At 43.2% G+C, this 24,880-nt stretch overlaps 1 protein-coding gene across 4 annotated transcripts in view; it reads right to left on the reverse strand.

The window, feature by feature from the left end:
- The window catches only part of RUNX2 (RUNX family transcription factor 2), a 157,652-nt gene that overhangs the window by 91,930 nt on the left and 40,842 nt on the right, over nucleotides 1–24,880 (reverse strand). For 2 of the 4 annotated variants that reach the window (XM_033513101.1, XM_033513103.1), the window contains exons 4-5: nucleotides 11,214–11,387; nucleotides 2,171–2,332 (exon numbers count right to left, since the gene is read on the reverse strand). In XM_033513101.1, coding sequence (XP_033368992.1) covers nucleotides 2,171–2,332; nucleotides 11,214–11,387 — 336 coding nt within the window. The remainder of the gene's footprint in view (nucleotides 1–2,170; nucleotides 2,333–11,213; nucleotides 11,388–24,880) is intronic. The other 2 variants (XM_033513102.1, XM_033513104.1) reach the window with 1 other exon arrangement.

Raw genomic sequence — 24,880 nt, forward strand, 5'->3', positions numbered from 1 at the left:
CCTCCCTGTGGCACTCCCAGTGAAACCCTTGAGAAGCACTGTCAGGTTTGCAGTTGAGGCTGCAATGTGCCTTCTTGCATCCTGAGCATCCGAGTGGGTCCCTCAGCCAGGAATGCCTCTCTCTACTTCTGAGTAGAGCATTTCTACTCTGAATTTCTGTTTCTATTTCTGTCAGCAAACACTGCACACAACCTCTGGCACTTGTGGAAGATCAAAGTCCCCTTTTTCACTCTTGAATCTAACTAGAAGTAAGATCCCCACACTGGGAAAAGGTCAGGGCATTGCGGAGGCATCGCTTGAGCCCTGGAAAGATGAAGGACAAGAAGCACAAAGGCAACTGGCCACAGAGCACGGCAGGAAAGTTCAGTCCACGGCCACACAACGTACACAGCCAGGTCTTTTAGTCTCTGCCTGTGCCCACATGCCAGGCACTCACGTCTGAATACACACAGACAAGCAAGGGCTGCAGGGCAAGCATGCGGCGTGCAGCTGCCAGGTCCCAGCCGAGCCTCTCCTGCAGGTACTGCCTCAGGCACAATTGCAAAAATAACCCATTCGACAGCACAGACCATCAGGAGGCTCTGACTCAAAGGGAACCTGTTTCGGGCCAAACAAAGCATTTCCTCAGCATCAAGCCGATCGAGTTTTTTGACCCAAGTCAGGGCTTTGCATGGAGAGCCCGCAGGAACCTGCTCCAAAACCCTCCAGCCCTCGGCCCACATGGAGATCTTTGGCATCTCTGTGAATGCAGAGTGCACTAGGGCTGCAGAGGGGTTTGCAGCTGTTTGTTTGAGAAACAAAGCTTCCCTCCTCCAAGATGAAAGAAATCAAGGAGTCTACGCTAATCAAATCCTCCATGCCTGCTGGCTGCAGTTCAGCTTGTCAGGGATTCAGCTCAGTGGAGTGATCAACATTTCCAGTGCTATGAGCTTGGTGGAAGGGGAAAACACAACAGCAAGAAATTCACCTGGCTGGGAATCAAACAGGTGTATGGCAGCAGCATCCAAGATTATAATAATATCTTGCAAACATGCAAAAAATAGATGTAATAAGACTGATTCTTTGGTTTTCATTAATGAATCATAAAGGCTCTCTTTACATTACACATGCTTTTTTGGCATACACTGCTAATATTTCCACACTTGCAAGGTTGGAGTTTTAAGACTGAGCCTCCCTCCCCTAAGGTTCCTCATTTTTGGCAAGAGGTACAAGGTGACTGTGTGCCATGACAGGCTCTCTCTTACTTTGGGGCAATCAGATTACTTTACACAGATGGTTTTATCACTGAGACCATTAGAGGTGAATTGTGCAATATATAAATGTGCATTTTGTTTGGTAAAAAAAAAAAAAAGTCTCAGTTCCTTACTACTGTCTTGTCTATGTTCCTAAATGTATTTCCTCTCTCCTGCAGCATTCCAAAGCACAATTTGTCCAATCTTTACCTTTGAGTGACTCAACTTGTTTCTGATAGGCGTCTTAAGTACATATTAACTAAGGAAACAGTCTTTCTTAAGCTACTGGATTGAAATGCAGGAGAGTGAACCTCAGCCTTAACTGCTGAAGAAATAAAGGCATCTATCTGTCAGGATGCCTAACAACACACACACCACAAAGGCAGAGCACCAAAAAATATAGAGCATAACATTTACTTTAAAGCACAGAATCACAGAATGGTTTGGGTTGGAAGGGACCTTAAGATCTTCTTGTTCCAACCCCCTGCCATGTGCAGGGACATCTTCTACTATCCCAGGTTGCTCCAAGCCCCATCCAACCTGGCCTTGAACACTTCCAGGGATGGGGCAGCCACAGCTTCTCTGGACAACCTGTGCCAGGGCCTAATTACTTGCAAGTAAACATCCTTTTGTAAGGGAAATTAAAAAAAAAAAAAAAAAAAAGAATTTGTTCAAAGAATCAGGTTCACAATTTAAAAATAATCTGATCTGAAATGGACCTAAAGTTATTCGAGAGAGACATGCTCAGAGCAGCATAGCAGCTCTCTTCCACATTGAAAAAAAAAAAAAGTATTTAGAATCCTGCCTGCCATGCAGGAACCCTGGTACCACTGCTGAGGTTTGCTCTCCTTGCCAAGGTTTGTCTGAGGCCACGGAGGCAGCTGCTGCCAGTCCTGTTCCTCTCTGCATAATTGTTTTAGGCAAAACAGAGTCTTTACCTGAGAGGCGTCTGGGCACATCGGTAATGGCTGGAAGTCCTGTGCCTCGAGTGGAGGACAGGGGAGTTGTGGAGTGAATGGACGGTGAAGTCATCTGGCTCAAGTAGGATGGGTAAGACTGGTCATAGGACCATGGCGGGGATGACTGCGCCTGCCTGGGGTCTAGGGGGAAAATAAAAACAAACAAACAAAAAAAAAAAAAGAGAAGTTTTTTTTAAAAGGAAGAAAAGTTTTAGGGTATCAACAGCCTAACTGAAAGAAGTGGGATTACTGAACATACACACATCAGTACTACCAGGAGTGAGAATGTATTGAAACACAGTTTGCTCCTCAACACTCAGCACTATCAAGTCTTGGTCTGTGCTTTTCCCTCCCCAGAACAATTTCTATGGGAAATGAACAGACCAGAGAGCAGAGTTTTAAAAGATCTAGAAGCTGTGATGCAAACTCCTGGTGTCTTCTTCCAACATGTTATACCAAGAGTTGCCAGTCCTCAAGGAATCAGAAAGAGAAGCAGACAACATGGATGAGCCACATCTCAGGAGGTGGACTTCATGGAATCATGGATCATTATAGCTGGAAAACACCTCTAAGACTGCTGAGTCCAGCACTGCCAGGTCCACTGCTAAACTGCATCCCTAAACGTCACAGCTACAGGTTTTTTAAACACTTTCAGGGATGGTGACTCCACCACTTCCCTGGACAGCCTGTTCCAAAGTCTGAGCAACCTTTCAGTGAAGAAAATTTGCATAAAATCCAATCTAAATCTTCCCTGGCACAACCTAAGGCTGTTTCCTTCAGAGGTGGGTAGACTCTAAAGTCAGCACTTGGCATGCCTGGCCAGCTGTTATCCAGTTCAAACATCACACAATAGTGTTTTCAGTGCTGCAAATACTAGCCAAGGAGAAAAAAATGTCATTAATCTTATCAGCATCTGTCAAAAAAAGTCACATTTGAATGTCGGCCCAATTAGTTACAGTACCCTCAATTACAACATATGAAAACAAGTGACTTGGGATAATTATCAGAAGCTAATGATACCTTTCAATGTATTAGCAATAGCTCACTATGGAGGAAATGATTTTTAGGATAATCACAGTTCAATTTTTGCTGAAGCACTGGTAGAAGGAGACCTTGTTTTACTCACTGATGTTTGGATTTATAAACCAGATGCTCTCAGTTAATATCTGGTGATAAAGATACCGCTGAATACCTTGTAAATTATGATTTTTATTTCCTTACATAGACAAAAACAAAGCACTTTCAACCCCGAAGTTTGTTTGAGGCAGTGCACAATAAACAGAAAACTATCTCTGAACCAGCTCAGAGAAATCCTGCACACCCCTTCAAATCCTGCCCAGTATTTTCAGGGAAGCACATCAAGTCTATTCAGCTTGGAGAACCTCCTCTATCAGAACACTGTGCTAAAGCCCTGCTTTGCAGACAGCAATGTGACAGCCACATGGCATAAGCAAAGGCTCTTTTTCAGGAAATTCAACTTCTTTTCCTTTTTTTCACTCCTTTCCCTGCTCTTCCACACAGCAAAACCTTGTAGTTTCAGCTACTTCTTGTTTATTATTTCTCTTCAGACATGATTTGTTTGAAGAAATGTCTGGAAAGCAGATACTTCCTTGAAGCAAAATAACTATATATATATATATATATATATATGTGTGTGTGTATATATATATACATATATATATATATATATATAAAAAAAAAACAACCTTCCAATTTAATTTTAAGAGGATTTTCCTGGAGTTTGTAATTTATATTAGAGCTAAGTAATATAAATGGTTAACATACACTTTTCAGAAATCCAAAGGACACTTGATCATTAAATGTAATGAACTTCTTTGTTTTAACAATTTCGAAGCCAGGGTTGTATAGATTGGCACAGGTTCAAATCTGACTGACTGCTCATTGTTACATCTGATATTGACATATTTCTCTGCCTCATTCCACTACAATAATTCACCATACAGTCAATGGTAAATGATCTTCAAGTGGGAACAGAAAGCCTAGGCTTGCTGGAAAAACAATCTTAAAATTAATGGTGTGTTAGGAGCACAGTCTCACATCCAAGATCCCTCAAACTCCAAGACCTTGGGTCAATCTCTGCTTCTGAATCAAAAACAGGGCCCCTAAAGTTTTGGGTTTATGTCAGCTCCAATGCTAGGAGGAAATAACATAGCAGGTAAAGGCTGGGGAAAAAATCATAGTAGAGGATGTTTTTACATTATTTTGGCCTAAGAAGGTGGAAAACTCAGAAAAAAAGGTGCCTTTCTGGAGGCTCATGCCACTCCTGGTAGTGTAATCCTCATGGCACAAGAATTTCTTGCGCATCTCTGGCACTCTCATCACTTTGAACAGCCATGCTAGACTTGGTTTTGCACTTAACACCCTTAATCCAGCAACTGTGAATGTCTGTGTGGATGCAAGAATGATGAATAGCAAAAGGTGGTCTTTCAAAGGCTCATGTGGTATTTCAAAACAGCATCTCATACTGCACTGCCAGAAGAAGCATATGGGGCCAGATGGACCATCACTTGACCCCAAAACATATCATATAGTCTTTCAACATCTACCTCAAATATATCAGTCTTCCCAGAGAACAGGAAATAATGAAGAGGAAAATCTAACCAAATTGAACATTAGATGATTCATCAGAGCTCAGTGACTGAGGAGAAGGTCACAGTACCTCAGGCCAGAGGGTTACTGTGATTCCTCCACACCAAGGCATGGCTGAGGTCACGGTCGAGGCAGGGTGGGAAATACTGCCCTGGGGCTGACTGGCTCAAGGTATCTTTGACCCGTTAGGAAACTAGAAAGTGAAAATACAAGTTTCACCAGATCCCAGAGCAAATGCCCTAAAGCCAACCCCTGCTGCCTGATGGCGGTCAAGGTTTGCATGGACGTGAGAGAAGAGAGTGGTGAAACACCATCGCCTTGCCAAGTCAAAGGTGACGTGTGAGCCCACAGGGCAAACATCACTGCTCAGCAGCATTGCCCAATTCAGTGAAAAATTCCACAAGGCAGAGCCCAAGGCTGCCCCAGATAGTCCCTGAAGATGGACAGGCAGCTCATGTGGCACCCTCTGGTTCACATGGAGATGGTCCCTGCAATGGTGTTGGAGCAGTGACTTTGGCCACTGAGGCCCACCAGACAATCTCTTCCACACACCATCAAACCTTCTGAGGGAAGGAGGGTGCTGGGGGCACCACAAGATGTGCCAGCTGTCACAACAGCACTTCCAGGGCAGATCCACACAGATCCACGTGTGAGGGAAACACGTGAAAGGAGGGTCACCTCCTCCTTTCACTGGCCTAGAAGAGGTGGGATGACTGTTTAACACATACTATTGGGGAAGAAGCTATAAGGTGATCTGTGAGAGGTTTTCCTTGGCCTCCTACACCACAGGCCAGCTTCCCTACTGTCTCTGGCTGGTGTGCTTCCACATGCCCACATGATCCCTGCAAACCAGGGACTTTGCACCATCACCCAAAGCACCACGTGCTCTGCAGGCACAGCACATCTCCCCACCACAAAAAGACAGAACAGATGAGAAACCTTAAAGCTCTGAGGAAGAGTGCATAGGGATTCCTCCCTAAAGGAATCCCTCCAAAACAAGAAAACATACTTAATATAAAAATAAAATGAACTTTCCAGGAGAAAGCCACCCGCATTCCCATATGGCAGCCATGGGGAGGGCTAACAGAGCATTCAACAGCAGTGAAGGAGCCAGAGGGCCACTCTGAGCTGGCATTTACACTCAAAAACTTTGGAGTGATTACTAAGAGCAGTCCTCCTTTTGTAAACATTTCTGTTCTGCCTGCGTGGGTGTGAGGGGAAGTGCGGCTCTCAGCGTATTCCTTCACAGCAGGGCATATTGTGGGTACGCTGAGACAGCCTGGGCACAGTTCAGCTGAAACAAATCAGCAGGGCGAGGCCTAAACTAATGCACAAACAGCTCCATCCTGTTTTCACTTCCAGGTGAACCTCCACAAAGCAGGAAATATTGACTATTGCGTATTGTTTTGTGTCTAGGTTTTGCTGTCACATTTATAGTCATGGGACACAGACAGGGTTCTTGACCATTGTTGTCTCTGACCGAATGCATCAAATGGTCGGTGGATATTGATGCTTAATGGACAATAAGAGTCTTTAAAAATTAGTCCAAGAGTAGATGCACCACATAAAACAAAAATTATAAAGGAAAGAATGAAAAAGCCCTAGTGACCCATTCTCCCACCAGTGACATTGGCTTTCCAGTATCACAACTTCTCTTCTTCCAACAGAAATCATCATAGGGTCATACAGCAGTTTGGGTTGGAAGGAACCTTGAAGATCATCTAGTTCCAACCCCCTGACATGGTGAGGGACACCTTCCATGTTCTGAAGTGTCAATGGAGAGAAGAAAAAACCTGCAAAAATCCCTGAAGAACAAGTTTTTCCACTACTTTGGCGTTGAGGTGTGAAGCACACTGATTTTCTATAAGAAAAAATAAAACAGTCCCCCTTTTTCCAAGCTGAGTGACATGAGGAGAGCATGATCACAGGCTGGCAGCTCCTTGCTCTACTGTCTATAATACCCAGACATCACATGCACCACGCTCTCATTTAAACCCAGCCATCAGCTCTAGCTCTGGCTGCTGCTGGTTGGATTAGTGCTACTGCCAATAGTAAAAAACAAGCTGTCTGGAGCTATCTCTGGTAAACACTTAGAGAAAATATCCTCACTTCTGATCTTAACAAAGCCAAGATGACTTTCTGCATGAGTAACCCAACTATTGTTGTAACACTAACCCCCTCAGCAAAACAACAACAGCAAAACACAATCTTCTTCTCTTCTCTAACCCTTTCTTACGCATCTTTAAAAGCCCAGGGCTTCATCTGAATTGCCCAGCTCAATCAACAAAGTCAAATCCAGTGGAGTAACACCCCGATGTACAGAAAAGTAATTGATACCAGATTTTGGCCTGAAGAACCTCTAAATCCATTTCTCCTCCCATCCCTCCAAGAGCCACGTTTTTGAAATGAAAAAAAAAAAAAGATAAACTCAATGATTCATGCCAGTGGGCAGCTAAGTTTTAAAAGGGGGGTAGAGGGAAATAAAGTTAAACGAATAATAAGAGGGGCACAAGTTTTATGAAATAGAGGTCCACAGTGGCAACTTGCCAGTCAACCAGAGGATGCAATCAATTTGCACAAAATACAGCAGGCTGCAGATTCAGTTTGCACTGTCCCTGAAATCAGTCCCTGTCTGCCAGTGAAGATGTATCCCCTTGCTACCTTCCTCTTAAGCCAGCTCTGAAGACTTTAAATCTGCTTAAAAAATGATGAGAAATGGAAGCATAACATCCCTGAAGTGCATGGAGAAGGGGAAGAGGAAAAGGAAAAAAGTGAAGGTTTCACAGGACTTGCCTTTGAGGGCTGTTATTTCAGTGATGAAAGTCACAGGTTGCCTATAGATCAGCCAGTGCCACAGTGGTGATGGAGCATGAAACCTCACTTAACTCCCACTTTGCTGTCCCTGCAGCCCAGCCGATGGGGTCCTCACACCGACCACATTCCTGCCATTACACCCATGGCTTTTCCTGGCCTACAGAAGCTAATCCTCATCAGTTGCATCTTAAAAAAACCCCAAGTTTTCCTCGTCTCATACTGGAACACTGATGCAACAGCTCAGTGTCTGACCGGGAATGTAATCGGATATGTGAACAAGTTGCACGAGCCCGTTAGGGAAAGGAGAAAAAAATAAAAAAGCAAATATACCAGTGACCAAATGTGAATGGACAGGATTCCTGATTTACGGGCAGCAAGCAGGGTTCAAATTGGATCTGCACTGCCTCAGCAAAGGCAGCTGCTTATTGGACCATTTGTTTTTTAATCACCCTTCGATGTAGCTTTTGCTGAATCCTAGTTAAAATGCCATGTTGAATAAGGGCAACTCTGTGCCGTGTCCTGCCACAGCCCAGTCCTGTGGTAGGTTAAGGACTGTGCTGTGATTTGTACAACCTGTACTCTGATACTCCAGGAAAATAAACACAACCTAGGCAGAGAAAAGAAATATAAGAGTGAACCCTAAAGTGCTGAGTTCTTTCAGACTCAGGTGTGGGTGAGCCAGGCTTTAAATAATATGTCTGTTTAATCATGCAATAGCTATGCAAGGCCTCAAGTGGAACGAAGCAAAATGTTTATGTGCTTACTAGCAATAATATGGATTTTAGGTACAAAACCAGTATTTACTGTTCCAGTTATTAGAAATTTATTATTTTCCCTAAATAATAACTAGGTAAAGAGATAATGAAACCATGGTATTTCTAAAGGAATGCTTAGTTAATTCTAATAAAGGTAATTAAAAAATCCCGGTTTTCAGACAGAAGGGTCTATTCCCTTTTTAACGTATACCCAAGGCAGCGCTTATGTTAAGAAGCCAGTGGCATTCCACTACAACAAGGAAACTGCTGTTGAAGGACAGCTCAAGCACCTCACTCCCTATCACCACACTGAGCAGGGGGATGTTCAGCAATTTCCCACCCAACACCCGATCAAAGGGTTCCTCGCCCATGGCATCACTTCTATCTGTCCTTGACATGGTTTGTGCACCAAAGAGTACCCATTCATCCCACAAGAAGGATCTCAGAATAGGGACAGATTGCCAAAAAGCATCCCAGCACTTTGGTGGAGCATCAGAGCATGTTGAGCTTTACAGATTACAGTCAAGGTCCTGAAGAGCACCCAAAAACATGGTGGAAAGCCACTGCAATTCCCAGAGCTTGCATCCATGTAACATGCTCATACCAATCACCTAATTAAATAGGATGGCCACCAGAGAGCAAATGGAGAGCTGGCTGTTGTACTTTTCAAAACTGAGGGGGCAAGAGTGTGAAACAACATTAGAAATACTGTATTAGACCACTTATGCACTACAGAGTCCTCACCATTTTGAGGAAAATGAGAGCAATTTGGATTCTAATGTATCCTATAACCTTGAATTTGTCCAACAATAAAAGCACATAATCTACAAGAAATGGGAAATCCAGCCTGCATCCCTCAGCTCAGTTCACTTCCCTCTACCCTACCAGCACCGCATCTTCCCTCTCTTGATGAAGTCTCAGCTGGTGCTTTGAACTGCTGCCTTAAATTTGCAGAGAAGGCAGGGAATGCCACACAGCTTTGTTTCCAGTCAGGCTTACTGAAAGCTCATCTGAAGTTTTCATCTCCCAGATCTGTAAATGCTGCTGCTGCCTCATAACGAGGCAGAGAAGTAGTCTATTAATCAAAGCCAGCAGAACATTTTCTACAGGAGGCATTTATGTGAAGGAGAGCAGCATATGAGGTTACACTTAGTTAGGAAGAAAATTACAAGGGGATCTCAGTTCTTGTGCTTCAGGGCATAAGCTGATCACCAGATGGGGTCAGGAAGAATTTCACCCTCTTTCGTTCCTAGATATAGTATTGCACAATAGGTAAACTATGGAGGCACAAGGAAGAAGGAAAAAAAACTGCTTATAGCCTGGATTTCTTGGGAACTATGTCTACAAACACTGCCAGACAGAAGACTAGGTTAGAAAAAAATGCTGTGTTTTAGTTCAGCAGTTCTTACCCAGAAAATTATATGCATGAGACCCCTGACTTCACATGTCCAATGAACAAAACATGAAGCCTAGCCAAAAAAACCTGCTCTGGGAAGCTGGGGGGAAGCAGGTAGCATGTAATGGGTACAATCAACGCATTTAATATATTATAAACATTTTACACTACTTAAAGCTAGATTTCTAGATCTAGGAGAACTTTGCCACAGCTCATGGGAACAGTTTTTTTGTTGAAATTCCTTGAACACTTTGGGTTCAAATTAACTCACTTCTCTTTCTTACTGCAAATTAATAAACCGGTTGAACTTAAAAAAAGAAGGAAAAGAAAGAAGAAGAAAGCCACAACACTTTGTTAAAACCACTGAGTTTCAGCTGGTATCATGTCAAAACCACTTGAAACATGAAACTAGAAATCTTCCTAGGTTGACTCAAAGACTATGTCTATACTAGGAGTGCTTTACCAGGAAAAGAATGCTGGTGTACAATGCTGGCAAAGAACTCTGCTGTGGATGCAACTGTAGCAGCAGAAGTGAGTATTAAATAGGTCTAGGGAATTGAGCCAAGAGCTTTGTTGACAGACTTGCATCTAGGTGAAGTTCTTCAAGAATTCTAACAATTGGTTCAGGGGTAACACCTCTTTACATCCTGGATAGACTCGAACACGTCAGCACAAATTTAGAATCTAGAAATGCCCAAAGTTAGATAGAAGTTGTTTTGAAACTCTTTTGAAAAATTAACCAGCTCTGACTTTAGAAAAAACAACCTTGGTTTATTTTGTAGGCTTCAGTTTTGCTGCAAACTTCTGGCATAGCTGCAGTTAAACATCTTATTTCAGCTTTCTAATGTGTGACACATGGTGGGTGCTTTATGATTTCTCTCAGCACAATGAAATCTGTCTCTCAGCATGCAATCATAAATGTTGCATACAACCCTCATGAGCAACCTTTGGAGATTTCTCCATAACCCAGTTCGTTTATTGTAACCATGGTCAGCACTGGTGGTAGAAGGGAACCACCATGAGAGAAGATTGTATTATTATTCTGATAAAAAGACCATTAAGTGCTGGCTGCTTTCCTTAACATGAGTGCAAAATAACAAGGCTGAATAAAAATGTTCATTCTATTGTATACTAAAGGTACTGCTGCAACATGGAGAAGGCAGAGCAACGTGGCAGTTAGAATTTCACCAGATCCCTATTCAAATGACCTGGATTGACTATTTTAGATTTATGGCAAAAAGATATTAAAAAAAAAAAAAAAGAAAAAGGAAAAAGAAAAGACATTTTCAGCTTCAAGCACTATAGAAAAATCTACTTCCCACCTAGCTTTGCTTGGAGAACATCCCCCACTCCGTAACAGCCTCTTTGACTGCAGCTGAGACACAAATATCCATAAGCAATTACTACCAATGCCTGTGCAAGTCAAACCTATGGTTCTGTCTCTTACCTGTAATCTGACTCTGTCCTTGTGGATTAAAAGGACTTGGTGCAGAGTTCAGAGAGGGCCGTGGGCTCTGGGTCGGGACCCCTACTCTCATACTGGGATGAGGAATGCGCCCTAAATCACTGAGGCGTTCAGAGAACAAACTAGGTTTAGAGTCATCAAGCTTCTGTCTGTGCCCTGGAAACAGCAAATCATAAAATAAAAGCGTTAATAACAAGATTTAGTAATTTAACACACCCCCCAAAAAAAACCCCAAAATGGTCTCTAAGGACCTGTTATTAGATTTAATGGATTTACAGGTATCTCAGCTACCCCCAATACCACAGAGACATTGTGAAGGGGTTGTGTTTTGGACATGGTTGTGCTGGTGAAAGCCTTGTGAAGCACAGCTGTGCCCATACACATGTAGCATGTTACAATTTGGATCAAAATAAGCACTTATCAGGACACCCACACAAGTTTTTTTTTACTTTTTTTTTCTTTTTTTTTTTTCCCTGCTTTAACTACCCAATGTAATTAAAGAGGCAAACTTTCCCTTCGAAAAGCAGCCTCATATGTACATACAACTTATCATCTGGGACAATTACTCCATGCCTGGTTTATATGTTGTGGATTTGTGCTAAGAAAATCTAAGAAAATGCAAGCTTTTCTTCTCCCTTTTTTTTTTTTTTTCTTTAACTCTGTTATAGTCAGTCATTAGCTTTCATTCCTCTGGGAGATTTTCCAAAAAGTAATTAGTCCCTGTCAGTTGAGAAGAGCAGTATCCAAGGAAAACCTCCAAGGCTGCAGGCCAGGATTGGGTCCTACACACCCTTGCATGGTCAGCCTTCCTCAGTGCTCCTATTGCACTCACCCAAAACAGGACAGCTGCCTCTGGACACACTTGGAATACTCATTTAGGGGTGTTTTGCTGTCAAAATATGAAGGGGCAAAATGGCAAAAGCAGTGGGATGCCCCCAATGGTCCTGCTCATGTTGTCATTTAGATGTTTCATAAGCAAGAGCTTTGCTTCTCTAATGACTGCATTTTTGCTCCTAGGTTTAATTTCTTTCTGAAGGATGGTTCTTTTCCAATGGTGCCTCCAACTGTGAGGTGCAGAAGGTGTTACTTCTGTCATTCAGCACACAGAGAAACAGGCATGCATGGAGATTAAGGACAGGACTAATTTTACTTAACTTCAGCCATTCATAAATCAGGCATCTAGTCTAAACTCTTCTAATGTAGACTTCCTCTTCGGTTAATGGAAAGAAATAGCTACTTCCAGAGGGCAATTAATCTCATTTGTCTCTGACACTCGCCTTAAAATGGCATGATTCACCTCCTGAATTTGCTTTCTCTTCCTTCTCTGATCAGAGAGGGAGCACACATGACTGGTTTAATTAGACACCCTCGCCATTAGTCAATGTTAAATGGAATGAAGCTTACCCTAAGTTACAGATCAAGGTCACGCAAAAAGCTTCTGGCAGAGCTAAAAGAGGGGCCCAGCCCCCTTGATTTCAACCCAGAACCACATCTGGCTCCACCCCTATAAGCAGTTCTGGGGCACTGGCACAAGCAATAACTGGGGGGGGAATATTTTAATGCTTTTAAAAATTGGAAGGGTCCCTGGTAGGATTTGGCTTGCAGACTTCCAAATAATCACCAGTGGCTTGAGATAGTCTGTGTTGTCCCTCAGCAGTATGAATGTAGCCATCTGTCTGGAGTCTAGAAGAATTCAGCTCTGCAGTCATGGGAAGATTTTCCTATCTATCTCTGGGCCATAGAACCCATTCCAATACTGTTTAATTCATTTTAGAAGCAGAAATGAGGCCACTGAATCTTGAGATTGAGCTATCATGCTACCAGTGCTAGAAAAGATACTCTTTAATAGTAATTCTCACCACAGTCCTGAGATGGTTCACACCATCTAATTGATACCACAGTGCCAACATGACACAGAGGCAATGCAATATCCAAACTAAATAAATTCAAACTGGATTCAGAGAAATCATAGCTCTGCACAGAGAAGGATTCAGGTTGGGAGATGAGAGAAAAGTTGATGGGATTTAACTTTGGAGAAACTTCTCTAGCAATTTTAAAAAATTAATTAGTTGACCCATAATTTGGTACTTTGAAGTCTGGGTTTTCTCCCCCATAATGAGTCAGTCTAAAAGCACAGGGTAGGTGGGAGACTTCTCATTAGGGAGAAAGTGCTGCTCCATGTTAGAGCTGCCATGAGTGCCTACTCCTCTCTTCAGAAAGTGTCAACCACTCTAAATAGGGAATGATTTTTGGTGGGCTTGTAAAAACTCCACAACAGCAGCTTGATTAACAGGGCTACATCCAAGCTCTAGTCTTCAGCACTATATTCCAAATCCATTTAAACTCAGATTTGTACAAGTTGGATGCTGCTAAATCTGAAGAAATTGCTTTCACATACACATGCAAACAGTATTCTCTTGGGATTTCTCCCTCTTCTTTTCCTTCATAATTTTTATGTATTTGCTTTTCCCTTTGCCAGTCATATTTTCCACTCTGTTTTTTAGACTTCTACTTTCTCCCCTTTTCTCTTCTGTTCATTCCTGACCATGCTTTGGCAAATTGAGCAACCTGGGATAGTGGAAGGTGTCCCTGCCCATGGCAGAGGGTTGGAACAAGATGATCTTTAAGTCCCCTTTCAACCTATACCATTCTGGGATTCTGTGAAATCTCAAAATAAGGCAAATGTGTCAGCCCCATCTCCAGTCTCACATACCAGAGCTGATTTTAGCTGGGAATGAATTCACTCCCAAAGTGAATTTTATTTAGGATTTCTGTAGAAAAAACGCTGTGCTATGTTCATGTAGTGACCTTTTAACTAAAGAACCACTAACAAACTGGTGCATAATCTATTTCAATGGTCCTCAGGTAACTGGATAAATAATTTATTACACAGGTCACCACCACTCCTGCACTAACCTGTGCCAGATAACCCCCAGCCTTGTTTCCATCACATTCTGTTTGATCATACATAGCTTTGTTAGATGAGAGTTTATACTTAATTATGTGCATTATAGCAGAGCTCTGGATAACAGAGCAGGGAAAAAAAAAAAAAAAAAAAAGGAAAGAAGGGGCATACAGGAACAACAAAAAATATTTCCACATCTGGTGGAACTGAAATGATCTATAGATGTGTGGGTTTGGGTGTTGCCACTTCCCCCCCACCCGCCCAAAAATAAAAAAGAAAAAGAAAAGAGTAAGGAAGAGAGAGCTCTATGCACATCTGGAAGACCCCAGGCATCAATGGAACTGCAAGTCCCCAGAAACCAGCAAGGGGCCAAAGGCAGCCTTGCCTTCCCCTTCTGGACATTTAAAATTTAGGGTTGCAACACGGAGTCATGTTGTGACAAAGGGATCCACAGAAGGATCCGCAGTCCCCGAGTGAAATATCCCAGGGAGACGAGATGACAGTGCAGCTTTGCATGTTGGGGGTTACCCTGCTTTGATAAAGGCTGAGACGTGCTCACACTGAAAGTAAGCAGGAAACTCAACAAAACCTTTGTATTCAGGAGGTGCTCACAAAGGCGTGTGGGCAACTTAAATAAATGTTCTGCCTTGATTTCTGTGTGGGGAAAAAAAAAATCCTGTTAAGTATGGAGGAGCCATGAGGTATGGACTGAAAACACTTTAAAAAGACCTTCTGAGTAGCGCATAAGCAGCAATGAAATATGTGATACATGTTTAAAACTCATTCCACAAGCTGCTTTTCATCTCTCATTGATATATGTGTCCGTTGACAGAGAAATTCCTGATCCCAGGGGAGTGTGCTAAGAAAAGCTGTATTCCTCAGTCTCAGTACTGAGGCGTAATTTTATTTCAGGAAAAAAGATTAGGGTAGCAAGTGTGGATAGCTGAGGGAGAATCCATGATCTGCTGCAGCACTGAGTACATGAAAAAGCAATATAAAAGCTATATGAAGAGTAGAATAAAACAGTGTAACAGCTACCCCAATACCTGTAACACTGCATTTAGTGCTCCTTGCTCTGTGGCAAAGATGAGTTTGTAGAATGGATTTGGCTTGGAGGGAGAAAAAATTCTTGTGGAAATTAGCAGTCTTGGATGTAAAATATTGTCAAAAATAAATGAAAGCTGACACATGAGTCTCTGACTAAGGATGGGACCCAGTGGCCACTGGAAAAGATCAGGTTACAAGTGAGGAGATGGGAAAGAGATGAGAAAAACTGAGAGTTCACAGTCAAGAGCTAAACAAGCTGTTCTGATTTGTCTGCTGGCACAATACAAAACATGCTGGATATCAGAAATCCAGTGTTTGCTCCAAAATAACAAGAAATATTCTGATCTTTCACTGCTACTCAGCTGTTTCAAGCCAAACACCGACCTGAGTATAAGTTTCTGGAAACAGAAACATTGGCATTAATCCTCTCCAGTGTCAATTTTTGCCATTTTACATGAATCAAACCAGAAATCAGTGCTATAAGGTCAGTGAAAACTGCAGCCAGCCTCTGCTGCTGCTTCTGCTCGCCAGCCCAGCACAGCCTCAGAACATGTTTGTGTGGCCCATGGAAGCTGATGTTCAATTATCACATCCCAGGCATGGCAGAAGATGTGAGGAGCCTTCATCTCCAGCTTAATCATTTCAGTTTAAGCTAAGCAAAGGGCTGTCTCCCAGATCAAAGCAAGGCAATCTCGAGTCTGCTGGATGTGGTAACTGGAAAGGGACGTGAGCTCGTCTCTCATCACTGAACTTCCACTGCTCTGCTGGAGAAGGCAAGATGTAAATTGGACTGTGGAAGAGGCTGACTTGCAGAATGTAAATGTGGTGTTGATGCTTGAAGATTTTTACCTCCTCAGGGAGGAGGGGTGTGCGTTTTTATCTTTCAGCTTGTGGGTGTGGAACTGAAAACTAATCAGATTATGCTACACGTGGCCTTGCCAGATGCTGACACTCAGGGACTCCCTTTCTTTGTACCGTGTACACCACCCACCAGCTTTTTTGTGTGGTTTTTTTTTTTCTCTGGTACCCAGGAGATCTGGTTACCAGATTTTCAGCAGATGCTTTTATCAGTCTCCACTGGGTTAGCTATTTTCAGTCATCACCCAGTTCTATCTTTTTCTGCTTCTGCCTTAACAAGAAGAAGTATCGTGGGAGTCAGGTGTCTCCATAAAAGAGCCAAGGGATGGCAGAAGGGTGATGGCAGTAAGAGCCTGGGCTCTCACCTGCTGGAGACACATTTCCTGGGACATCCCAAGCAGAATGGAAGGTGATGACCCATTGTGAAATGCCACCATGGCTTCTGTTTGCTCTATGTCATGAGTGCACTCAGCACCATATAGTGAAGTTTGGAGTCATTCCATGGAGTGACTACAGCTGGAAAAGGCAGACAAAAATTCTTTGAACTCCAGGGCTAGTAACCAAGAATTTCTACAGCTCTGGGTGCAGTGAACCCACTGGAAAAGAGATTTTTCTTCAGGTTAAGGGGTGGAAGAAAGAAGAAGAATCACCTGTTTCATGAATTTTTAGTCTGTGCACCTCTGTCTCTTGACTCCAAGGGAAACACAGCAGAGATCAAGAACCCAAGTTTTGATCATTCCCACTGCTCTCCAAAGGTGAAGTGCTTTAAAAAGGTGAAGAATGGGCACATTTTTTCCTACTAACCTGATATGTCTTTGAGACAAGTGATCTGATTTTTTCGCTTTTAATGGAACACCAGCAGCATTCCACTGTACATTGTAGAAGACAATTTCACACTACAAAAAAAGACAAGCTGCCTGTCTTCTGAATTTCATCACAAATTCTCCTTAAATTCTCTTTGCAGGCCTACCTGCATTTCATCCTGTTTGGTTGTGTGGATCAGGGGTAACTGAAAGGTACTGATACGGGCTTGACTGAATTCAGCTACAGGCTGATAAAGCTGAAGTCAAGGGACCCACATTTATGCCACAGTAAAGGAGTGGAGACCTGAGCCTAAGGCTTCCTAACAGCTGTTGTGGAGGGACTGAATAATGCTAAGCATTCAGCATGAAGCAAAAATATTCACTGTTCTGTTACAAATTTCAGACAATACTTTACTGCAGCAAGATGTCACTCCAAAGCAGTGTCAATCTATGCACTGGAGGTAAAAGTAAGGGAGCCATAAACCAGAAGACCAGAAGATTCACATCAGCTTTTTGCAAGGAAAAAAACTCTGAAGAAAGTCATGAGGGTCCCTCTTGTGTCCCTTGTCTTGTGACAAATTGTCACCCAGGGCTGGTTTCTCCCCACCAAATCCTACTGAATGCACCCAATCCAAAGTTCATGGAAAAAAACCCAAAACACAAGAGCCAAACAATTTTTGCCCAGGAAAGGAAAAAGTTTGGAACCCTTCCAGTCTCTTAGGTAAAGACACAATTATGAGAAGAAAAATATAATCCACCCAAGAGACATAATTACATAATTAGGCCATAGGCTGTGCATAGGAAAGGTTCTTATAGTTCATAAAACAAGGAGCTACATAGGTGCAGTAACTGTAGTTAATTCACTCAATGAAAAAAAAACCTAAAAAAAGTTTGTTTTTTAAATAGCTGAGGGCACCAGTTTGCATTAGACTGGGAGCTCATTCTCCTGACTGTACACAGAGCCCTGTTCGTGCCAACAGGAGTCACTCAGGCGCAGGCAGAAAACAAGCCCCTGTCTCTTTTTGTTCTTAAAAAAGGCATATTTTTTACCCAAAGTAGCTAAGGCCTGTACCTGAAACTACTGCAGAGAAAAGGAAATAAATAAAGACAACGAATGCACACTGTGGAGGGACTCAGCTCCTGTGAAACAGATCTAATGTGTATCCATTTGCCAAAATCCTAATGAGCCTGTCCTCCCTGACCCCTGCTCTGCAGACTACTGGTATGGATCCAAAAGGGCCAGATCCAGATCCTGAAAATCAGTGACATTATCCTCTTCCCAGAGCTATGGCTCCTACTCTGGGTGAGCAGAGGCAGAGGGAGGTTGGAACCTCAGTGCTGAGGCCAAGCCTGTGGAGCCTCTCTGGTGTCGATGTCATCTCCCCACTGATTTATTGGGAGCAAAGGAAATGTCCTCTTGGCCTGCCCAGCACAGGACAAAAAGAGTAGGCTGGAGGGAGGAAGGTGCAGGAAGGGTGAGAAGAAATGACCCATGGGGGTATAACCTGTGTTCCGTGGGAATGACTCGAAAACTTTTGAGGATGCAAAGTGCTTTCTGAAATTCAGCTGGGGGCCATGAAGAGCTGAAAGGTAGACCCATAGGCCAGGGGTTTTCAGCAAACTGCAACAGCTGCAAAGGAGCCTCCTGCTCACAGAATTTCTCTATACAGAGAGGTGAAAAATGCCTCCTTGGAGCGGGGCTCCAGGCTGCTTGTCTGGCAGCTGAGAGACTGATGGGGGCAGGTGGCAAGGGCCGAGCTGGCCAGGCATGCAAAGGGAAATGTGTGTTAAAGCAGCAAAATTGTAATATTTAACTAATGAAACCAAAACGGTGCTTTGAGGGAAAGGACAGGCTGAACAGGAAAGGGTTCAAGTGCACTTGCTTTTGGACCAGCTCTCTCCTACCCTCCAACTCATCCCGGAGCTGCAGGACTCATGCAGCCCTCTGCTCTGACTGTACTGAGGTGAATGAACCAGGTCTCTCCTTGCTGCAGTGGTGGGGTTGTTCCTTTCTCTTTTCTTTTTGAAAAACTTTTTGATTCTGATTAGGATTTTGAAGCTTGTTCTGCAAATTTGAGCAACATGCCATAGGATCATCAGCCCAAACAGGTCAGGTCAAGGAAGGAGCAGGTGGGACCTCCTTGCACCACGATGCTCTGCCTTCACCTTTATCCATCCTTGATGAACATAAAGGAATCTGTGTTCACGTGTGCCAGGAAACCAGCTAAACATTGCTGGCATGGCTGCTTGGAGACATTAAAGACAACTCATATAAACAGAGACTGTCACGCAAGTCTCGGTCCCTGCCTGAGTTCCCTTTGCATGCTGGTATCTGTTACACTCTCCCCCTCCTCCTCCCCCTTTTTTCATCAGAAGCGGGGATGAGGGAGACCTAGGGCGGTCCCAAAAAGCTCAGGAGTTCCTCATTCTGATTTATCATCCTCATGAGTGCAGCAAAATCTTTGAGGAGTAAGGTTCCCCCCTCCACCCCTGCCAAGAAGGTAGCTGTCCTGCAAATATCCCACAATTTCTGCTGCTTGTTTGCTGCAGCACCAGGCAGTAAAGATCATAGTGAAGAAGGGGGTAAAGGGGAGGAGAGAAAAAAAGTCTCCTTGAACTGGCTTCCCTCCAGCTGGCAGGAGGGGATGGTTTTTTTAAGGCTTGTGAAACCTGATTACTTTAAAAGAATGAGAAGGGGGGGGGGATGATGTAAACACAGCCATTAAAACAGACTTAAGGCGCTTAGTTTAAATCTAGTGTAGAGCTCTCGGATGCTGCACTGCTCTCTAGACATCAATAGGTGCATTTTCATTTCTGGTTTTGTTTTACACCCCCAAAACCAGGAGTGCACTGCACGCTGAACGCTGCGGTTACAGCAGGAATTCAGGCATGGAAGACACAACAGTTAAGCAATAATGGATGGATGTGTGTGTTTGCTATCTTTCAACAGATTGTTTTGCTGTGTTAGAAAACTACTGTGTTTATATCCATGCAGCAGGTTTTAAGCAGACTGTTTAAACTTGAATAAAGCGGGATATTTCTAAAATAACCTTGCTAATACAATTCAGATGGCTAAAGAAACCTGAAAACGTGGTTAAAAAACAAAAAAGTTGCTGTTTCAATCTACACTGGTGGGTAACATGATCTAAACTCTGAAAGAAAACAGTCTTTACAAGTTCAGCTTGAAGGATTATCTTGTGTATCAGCACCCTCTGTGGCAGAGTAGCATTTATCCACGTATCCACCCATGTTAATGCTGTTGCATAATTTACTACAGCCGTGATAGACAGATAATTGCTTTATCCACCCAAGTGTAATAAACGGAGTCTGCTATGTTAATCCTGGTGCTCTTATTGTCGGCAAATGCCAAGTAAATGAGAGACACACACTGAAAACTCTGTCCTGTCCTTCCAAAACTACTGGAGTTTACCCTCAGACCTGCTAAAGTGTTCTTACTGCATTCCACTCCCCTGCTTGCAGCGCCAAGTATTTTGAGTAGTATCAAGTTATTGTTATATAAAGGGCACCTACACTCAGGCTATATGGAGGTAGAAGCCAGGATGTAGCAGCCTTTAGGAAAAAGAGAAAAAAATAAAAAAACAACCAACCACCCTCAAACATCTTTTCTTACTCAGTAAGTAAAACAGGCCAAGTATTTTCTGTTCCTGGGCATAGCACAGAAAGTAATTACCTGTCCTTCTAAAACTGGACATCTATTCAGTTTGTGTGGAGTCTGTCTGACTGTTGAAAAATGTCATTTAGCTGCTGGCCCATCAGTGTTTTCCACAAAAATCTATAAAGATTTTTTATTTTGAATGTCAAAAACAGGCGTATCCTTTAAAAGGTTTACAGATTCCTGGCGGCTCCATGAGCTTAGGTTTGTGGCATCAAATTTGTAATGACAGTTTGATGGATGCCTCCCTTTCTTCCTCCTGAAAGGTATAAGGAATTGGTGGTTTCCCAATAAAAATTACACTTAACACTATTCTTTGCTCTTATTTTTACTTGCAAATGCATAAAATGTCTGGTGCTGCTGGCAATGAGTGGATTTATGGGGCAACTTTCATGCTACACGGGGCACTCAACTTTTTGTGTACTCAGAGCTCTTGCACAAGCACCTACATGATGTGCAAGTTCTGAGGAAGGACAGCCTTAAGCAGCACATAAACACTGCAGCTGGGCCTAAGAGAAGAAGCACTGGCCCGAAAATGTTGCCAACAATCCTGCAGGTGAGTTGCAGTTTTTAACCCTTGTGATGCTCTACCTTTCCCTGCCAATGCCAGCAGGGACATTTCTGGCTCAGGTGCAGGCTGAGATGGATGGACTTCTGCTTTTAGGTTTTCAAGAGAAAAAAAAAAAAGGGTAGGTTTAGATTAAATATTAAGAAGAAATTCTTTACTGTGTGGGTGGTGAGATACTAGAAAAGGTTGCCCATAGAAACTGTGGCTGCCACAAGCCTCGAAGTGTTCAAAACCAGGTTGGATGGGGCTTGAGCAACTTTGTCAAGTGGAATGTGCTCCTGCCTGTGGCAGGGACTGTTGGAATGAGATTTTTTAAAGGTTTTTAAGGTCCTTTGGAACCAGAATCATTCTATGATTCTATGACAGAAAAGATAAAACACAGCCATAGAGGATGAATGGATGAGGGTTTGGTGTGACAAAGTTGCTCACTATCACTACTGATATTGAAATGGAAGGCGTTTTACGCATCTTCAGCCAATTAATAGTTGCTACTTCCTTTAGTAACCTGGATGATGCGATACAAAGCACAGTTATAAAATCTTTAGATTACTTCCAGTAAGGTGGAATCTTCAGACCTGGAGAAATAGGTCAGAATTCAGAACGAACTTAGCAAGGAAGAGAAATTGTGCTTGACATGTCATTAGTAAGATGACATGCAGTAAAAGTGCTTTGTGTTACACTTTGGAACAAAAAGGCAAATGCACCACAATGACAAACCTATTAACCAGCAGCACTGCAGAGCAGATCTGGGGGCGGAAGGGAGTAGCAAGTTCAATATGAGTCAATAATGGCATTCTGGTTTTTTTTCAAAAATATGAAGTAAATGCATTTCTGGGAAAGATTAATGGTCATGTTGCATACAAGACATACAAGGTATCTATTACAGGCTGCTCAGAAGTGGTGAGACATCAGCTGGACTGCTTTATCCAGTGTGGGACACCACCCTCTAAGAAAGATGCAGACAGATGAGAGAGAATCCAGAGAAGAGCAACAGGAGCGATAACAGATTCAGAAAGCATGAGCAACATGGAAAAGTCGAAGGAAATACATTTTGTTTAGTCTAGAAAAGAGACGAGCAGGAAAGGACATGATAAGAGTAAAATGTTTTCTACAGAAAATGGTAATCGATTGATCTCTGTGTCAGCTGAGAACAGCACAAGAAAAAGCTGCCTTCAGCTGAGGTAGAAGAGATTTAAGAGATTAATGTACAGTATTAGCAAACTCCTTTTTAAGTATAAAGGAAAAATAAAAACCCACAAACTCCAGACTTGGTAAGTAAGTGGAAGGCTCAGTACTGGAGGATTTAAAAATTTGGACAGATGTCAGTGATGATCTAAGTATATCTAATACTTCCTCTGAGGAAAAATGGACTAGGTCGCCTGAGGTTTCTTTTAGCCCTACTGTTCTGGGCTGAGTGATTGTCTGTGCTTGGGGAAGTCACGTACACAATACTTCGAACATGAGTCCATGCAGTCAGCAGCTCCTGCTAACTGAGGGATGCTGCAAAGAGCTCAGGACCTTGAACTGCCATGAAAGGGCACAGCAAAATGCAGGCAATGTCTGCTCAGCTATTTCTGACTACAGAGAACCCGTGGGGGTTTGGGAATGCTGGTCTTAAACCCTCTGTTCCAGGGTTCATTCTTTGCCTCACAGTGGACATTACATGATTGACTCCACCATTAATTTAGAGAGCAGGACTCTCAGTGTCCACTAGTTTTTGAGAAATATACAACCAAGTAAAACTCAAATTTCACACCCAGTTCTTGAGAGTATTCCTGAAACCCCCAGTGAAGGTCCAGATCCTAATCCATGATTTGTTTTGGTTGTTGCTTTCTTATTTGTGTGTCTGCTGGTTACTCAAAGAGAGATGGTCCCACAAAGAGTAGCCCTGGCCATTCTCTTGTTAAAACTTCTCTCCATGAGTGTGAAGAACGAGACACCAAAACAACAAATTTCTTGGGGGAAAACCCCAAGCACTAAACCCAGAAGCAAAGGTTTTGGACAAGCTATGTCTTCTATGAGAGCATAGGGAACTCTTCAATGAAGTGGACTGTAAAATCCTGGGATTTTCCAACAAGGCAGCCTCATTATTTATGTTATTCTTCCTGAAAGTGCTTAATTCATAATTAGCTCTGTTGGGGTTTTGGGGTTTTTTTGGTGGAAAGAGAAGCTCCTTTCTACTGTCAGCTACACAAACGCAAATCCCATCTTTGCTACAGAAACTCCATCCCTGCATACATTAATCTCACACTAACCCCCCTGAGCCCTAAGGACGGTTGCCTCTACCTGAGACCAGCTGTTTATCAGCACCATGCCCAAAAATCTTGAGATGCACATTGCTGGCCAAAGTTCAGCCTGTCCTTATGGGCTCTGCAGGTTTCTAATTCAGTGAACAGCCAGGTGTTCAACCTGCTCAGGGGTGATGCCTCCTACAAAAGCCCCAGGAGGGACAGAGGGGAGGGAGGGGAGTGACACAACCGCGTTTGGCCGCGAGGAATGCGAGATTTTTGTGAAGGGCTCTGGCAGGGGGCTGACCCTTCTGCCGACAGTTGTTAAAGTTTGTTTAGTGACGGGGAGCCTCCCATGAACTTAAAAACAATAGGAAAACAGAGTCCTGAAGAATAAATCTCGCCCCCTGTCCCGGTTGCCTGCGTGTTTGGCTACCAGAAGGTAACAAATCCCCAGGAATGTGGGCGGTGGGGGATGCGCCTGCGAGGCTGAGCTGGAGGGTGGCCAACACAAACAGTGGGTGATGCCATTCACAGAGTGGAGAACACCGGGAGAAGCCTGGGAAAGGCTGCGGCTACTGCAGGAAAGATGTGCCCTGCTCCTGCAGGGAGCTACTCAGGAGCTCATCCCACAGAAACCCCAAATACCTCTCTTCTACTGCTTCCAGCCATATCAGATTGAGGAGAAAGTGGGGGTCTCCTCAAAGCATGGAAGAGATCAGTCCAAGATGGACCTGGGTTTTATTTATGAATTCATGAGTCTCCTGTGCCCACACACCAGGAGAACTCAGAGGATATTAACTTTTGGTCATCAGACAGGACACGGAATATGATACAAGGAAACCACTGACCTGTCACAAGGCCCCTGACCTGCACAGTCCCCAGATGGATTTTTTTAAAGAAGATTATAGTTCACAAGCCTTACTTTTACTGTGCTGTAACTACTTCATTTTTTCACTGATAAACAGGATTCTGCTTGGGCATGACTGAAAGGGGACTTTAGACAAGGCCTAGAGTGATAGGACAAGGGGAAATGCCTTTAAACTGAAAGAGAGGAGTTAAATTATATTTTAGGGCAAAATTCTTCCTTGTGAGGGTAGGGAGGCCCTGGCACAGGCTTCCCAGAGAAGCTGTGGCTGCCCCTGGATCCCTGGAAGTGTCCAAGGCCAGGTTGCATGAGGCTTGGAGCAACCTGGGATCATGGAAGGTGTCCCTGCCCATAGCAGGGGCTTGGAATAAGATGATCTATAAGGTCCCTTCCAACCCTAACCATTCTGTGATTCTATGATGCTGTGGGTGAAATCCTCTGGAAAAAAGGGAAAATCTAGGAAACAAAACCTGTATATGCCTAGTTATAAAAAGCACAAGTTGTCCAAATGGGCAGCTGTGTAGTTTATGGCTTTCAAGGGGCATACAAGCATATACATACAACTGTGTATGTACATATATATACACACACATGCACACACACACACATATGTATGTGTGTATATGTATATGTGTATATGTATGTATAGATATATATGTATGTATGTGTATGTGTGTGTGTGTGTGTGAATATATGTAT

This window comes from Parus major, chromosome 3, assembly GCF_001522545.3.
Source record: "Parus major isolate Abel chromosome 3, Parus_major1.1, whole genome shotgun sequence".
NCBI lineage: Eukaryota > Metazoa > Chordata > Aves > Passeriformes > Paridae > Parus > Parus major.